At 40.7% G+C, this 5,077-nt stretch overlaps 1 protein-coding gene across 1 annotated transcript; it reads left to right on the top strand.

The window, feature by feature from the left end:
• Positions 1-2,356: 2,356 nt before the first annotated feature.
• LOC103567363 (small ribosomal subunit protein uS2-like) lies at positions 2,357-3,393 on the top strand. Its single transcript, XM_070577328.1, has one exon. The coding sequence runs from the start codon at positions 2,431-2,433 to the stop codon at positions 3,316-3,318; it is 888 nt and encodes a 295-aa protein (XP_070433429.1). The 5' UTR covers positions 2,357-2,430; the 3' UTR covers positions 3,319-3,393.
• Positions 3,394-5,077: the final 1,684 nt, after the last annotated feature.

Below are 5,077 nucleotides of genomic sequence, written 5' to 3'. Positions count from 1 at the left end.
TCTAATGTCCTGTTGATATGGAACTCACCAGACTATTATGAGTCATACACAGTCACTATGTTGAAAAATTGGATACAATAGGAAAGAGCAATCTGCATTATGTGTGTGTACATGATAGAAGTGACTTCAGCTTAGATTTGGACAAAGCACTGCAAAATATCCAACTCTTGACATATTCATGGCATGTATATGAGGGAGAAGTGTTCAATGACTTTCATGCTCCGGGAGAAGAGATTGTTTGAGGAGCTGTGTTAAACTGGAAAACCAGTGTTGAGGTCAGGGCTGATGGAGCATCAGCCACATGTAAAACGAAAAAGAATATTCCTATACAGTTAAGGGCCTGCTCCTGCAAGACAACCCATACACAGCTTTGACTGAGACTAGTCAGTGGTCAACAGCATGCCCTCTGGTCCTGGAAGCTGTAAACATCATGGTCATGATCAAACCACAGCCACTTAGTATTTGCCTGCTCAGCATGCTGTGAGAAGAAACGGGCAACAAGAACAACTCTGCTCTTCCCACCTTAAAGTATGATTGCAGTCAAGAAGTGTGCTTACATTAAATTATGGAGATGAGACTGTAAAAATAGTTTTGTGATGTCATTGATAATATAAAAAAAGACCTCTTCTATAATTCCAAGTGGCAAATGTCAGTGACATATTCAGTATCTCAGAGAGGCTGAACTCATAACCTCAAGGTTAATATATCACAATTGTAAATATCAAAGATAAAGTATCAGATTTCATAAGGAGGTTCAGCTGTGGTACAAATGACTCCATCACTGAGTAGGATTTCTTCCCAACACTTCATTTTCTTTATCAATCAGAGAAAGAATATCATATTATTGTTTAAAAGCCACATTCAAATACTGCACCAAACCCTGAAGAAATTCTTTCCTGGGCCAGGTCATCCAAGTGCAGAACAGGAATGCAAGTCGTGTGCTCTTCCAAGCTCAAACATACACCCTCCTGGGCTCGGAGTGCCATGTAACCGTCGACCTCACAGACTTTGAGGGTAGTCTTCAGTAAGAAATTGCTCCATAATTTCTGGGTGATAGTGCAATTCCAATATCCAAACCAACTAAGAGAGCTATCAAACACCTGCTGGTATCCTGAGTGCCCACAATTGTGACTTAGGAGAAATGAGGAGTTAGAAAAGGAAACAGCTAGAGAGAGTGAGCCTGGCCTGCTGTTCAAGCTGGCAGATATGGATACCCTAGTGGAAAAAATATTCTCCTAGATGATCTGAAGCTACTGTTAGGAGTCTTGACTTTTTAATGTCATGCTTTGCAATATTTGAAACTTGTGATGATTTTTTGAACCTGAAGTTGGTAAATATGTGATCTAAAACCTTATGAGTGGTCTAAATGAAAAAACAGAGTAATTTTCCAAAGTTAATAGAATTTTTGTTAAAACAACAACTGCAGCATAGCGATTTTTGCAACATGAAAACAGGACAGTCATGGCTGGGTCTGGATAACCATTGTCTTTTGTATGTGGTCTTTGTCCTTTTCACTTGCATAGAAACTTCCTGGTTTGAAATTTCAAGAATTTTGCAAGTGTTCCATGAATCTCTAGACCATCCCACTTACACTGAGAGTGGGTGGAAAACATGAGACCCAGCGAAATGAAACAGCCTCTTCTGTGTCAGAGAGGAGAATAAAGATGAAAAAAAATGTCCTAACTTTGCTCTGGTTGACTTTTAATAATGTCGTTTCTTGCAGCATTTTAGCAACAAGAAAATCGGACAAAACCCCCTCAAATTATCCCTAAATTTCAGAGAAAGTATTTTTAAAGCTATTTTCAGGAAAGCGTTTTAAAAGCACAATTATCTAACAAAGCAAAACTGATAATTATGTAATTCCACAGCACTTGGCAGCATGATAACTTTTGTTTAAAGGAATCGGTGGGATTCTTTTTACTCCTTCATGTCTGCAGAGTTTTGTGTCTCAGATCGCTGGAGATCTCTAGTGCAGAACACCAAGGTTATCATCAATCAAATATCTTGCAGGAACAGACACTATTTATCTTAGTCTTCAGGTAAACAAAAGTTGAAGAGTGCAAATGGCAATGAAAACGGTCAAGATATGGCTTAAAGAATGTTTTCTCTGAAAAATGAAAGCAAATCACACACAATCAGTGACAGAAGACTTGCTTCCCAGAAAGATGGCACCTCCTACACCTTGAACTTTAAGAAGGTATCACCTTGGTTCTTAGACAGAACCTCAGTTATACAGCAACTATAATATATTAAGCTCTGTGTTGCTAGCTTTATATAAAAGGTCTTATTTACTCCTCATGACAACCTGTGTGTGGAAATTGTATGCCCATTTCAAAAATGAATCAGATGAGCCTTTCCCCGCTGCCCGGCGAGGGGTCCATACGGCGTTGTTCTGGGTTCCCGTCGTAACTTAAAAGGGAAGCTTTCACAATGTCCGGAGCCCTTGACGTCCTGCAAATGAAGGAGGAGGATGTCCTCAAATTCCTTGCAGCAGGAACCCACTTAGGTGGCACCAACCTTGACTTCCAGATGGAACAGTACATCTACAAAAGGAAAAGTGATGGCATCTACATCATAAATTTGAAGAGAACCTGGGAGAAGCTGCTGCTGGCAGCTCGTGCCATTGTTGCCATTGAAAACCCAGCTGACGTCAGTGTCATATCCTCCAGGAATACTGGCCAGCAAGCTGTGCTGAAGTTTGCTGCTGCCACTGGAGCCACTCCTATTGCTGGCCACTTCACTCCTGAAACCTTCACTAACCAGATCCAGGCAGCCTTCCGGGAACCGAGACTTCTGGTGGTAACTGATCCCAGGGCTGACCACCAGCCTCTCACAGAGGCGTCTTATGTTAACCTGCCTACCATTGCTCTGTGTAACATAGACTCTCCCCTGCGCTATGTGGACATAGCCACCCCATGCAACAATAAGGGAGCTCACTCTGTGGGTCTGATGTGGTGGATGCTTGCCCGGGAAGTTCTGCGCATGCGGGGTACCATCTCCCGTGAACACCCATGGGAGGTCATGCCTGATCTCTACTTCTACAGAGATCCTGAAGAGATTGAAAAGGAAGAGCAGGCTGCTGCTGAAAAGGCTGTGACCAAGGAGGAATTTCAGGGTGAATGGACTGCTCCTGCTCCTGAGTTCACTGCTACTCAACCTGAGGTTGCAGACTGGTCTGAAGGCGTGCAGGTGCCCTCTGTGCCTATTCAGCAGTTCCCTACTGAAGACTGGAGTGCTCAGCCTGCCACTGAAGACTGGTCTGCAGCTCCCACTGCTCAGGCCACTGAGTGGGTAGGAACAACCACTGAGTGGTCTTAAGCTGTTCTTCCACAAACTCGGAAAATGGAAATAAGGTTGACGGAAAATGAACAAGTTTCTAAAAAAAAAAAAAAAATGAAGCAGATGAGAAAACTCTCTAAGACCACACAGTTAATAAGCAACAAAGGCAGGATTTGAACCCAAGTCTGTCTGACACCAAAGTCTATGTTCATTTACTAGCCCACACTGTTACAGGCTGGGAAGTAAGTGTAGTAGTTTTTGCTGTGCAATAAACAAACCCAACACTTAGTGACTTAAAATCACAACTACGTAACTTGTTTTATGATTTAATGATTTAGGCTGGGCTCAGATGGGCAGTTCCTCTTGTCTTGGATAGGCTCATTCGTACACCTGCAGTCAGCTGATAGGTTGGCTGGGGACTATCTGGTCTAGGGTAGCCTTGGCTGGCGTGGATTGTATCTGATCCATGTAGTCTCTAATCTTTCAACAGGTTAGCTCAGGCCTGTACAGATACAGATAGGCCTGGGCAATGTACAAGGGAACAAGCAGAAGGGTGTAAGACTTTTTGAGACCTAGGCTCAGAATTAGCATAACATCATTTCTGTCACATTCTACTGTCCACAACAAGTCACAAGCCCAGCTCAGATTCAAGAGAGAAGATATAGAGTTCAGCTCTTGAAGAGAGGAACTACAAAGTTACCCTGAACATCACCCCTGTGATTTTTCTTCCGATAAATCCGTGGCCTCTCTCTAACCAGGAGAAAGCATCAGAGAACCCAAACTGAGGGATATTTTGCAAGGTACCTGACCAGTGCTCTTCAAAAGTGTCGAGGTCTTGAAAGACGAGGAAAGACTAAGGAACTGTTACAGATTAGAGGAGCAAACCAAGGAGACAGGACAATTAAATGCAACATGGGTTTGTGAATTGGATCCTGAAACAGGAAAAGGAGATTGGCAGAAAGACTAGTGAAATCCAAATAAACCCAATAGTTTTATTAAAAAGCAAAGTGTCCTGGTTTTGATGATAAGCTACAAAGTTACTCTACTCATTCCTGGCCTTAAAGGGAATGTTTTTTGTATTATATCATTAAGTATGATATTTGTTGTAGTTTTAATTGATGGCATTTATTAGGTTAAAGAAATTCCTGTCTATTCCTAGTTTGCTAAGTTTTTCGTAATAAAGATATGTTGAATTTTAGTAAATTGTTTTTCTGTGTCTTCTGGAGCAATCATATGGCTTTTTTTAAAGATAATATGTTAATTAACCATAGTTTATCTTATATAGTTGATTTTCTAGAATTAAGGCAATCTTGTATTCTTAGAGTAATCCAATAGTATATTAATTATTTTCATACATTGCTGAATTTGGCTTGATAGTATTTTCTTTAGGATGTTTGCATTGCTGTTTATGAGCAAGATTGATCTATAATTTACCTTACTTCATCCTCTCCTTGTAGGAGTTGGATAGCAAAGTTATGCTAGCCTGCCTCTTAAAATGAGCAGAAGCGTTCCATCTTCTTATATTGTCTGTAGCAGTAGATGCAAGATTGGAGTTGGCTGTTCTTTTTCTGTTTCATAAAATTTGCCTGTAAAGTCAGCTGCGTCTAGTATTTTTTTTTTGTGGAAAGATTGCCAATGCTTGATTCAATTTATTATATGATGATAGGACCTTTTAGATTCTCTGTTTCTTCTAGAGTTGGTTTTCATAAGTTGTGTTTCTCTAAAAATTCACCCCTTAATCTAAATTTTAAAATTTGTATAAATTGATTCATAATATCCTCTCGATTTCTGCAGCACT

The sequence above is a fragment of the Equus przewalskii genome, chromosome 15 (genome assembly GCF_037783145.1).
Source record: "Equus przewalskii isolate Varuska chromosome 15, EquPr2, whole genome shotgun sequence".
Lineage (NCBI taxonomy): Eukaryota > Metazoa > Chordata > Mammalia > Perissodactyla > Equidae > Equus > Equus przewalskii.
This window is presented reverse-complemented; position numbering and strand designations above follow the sequence as displayed.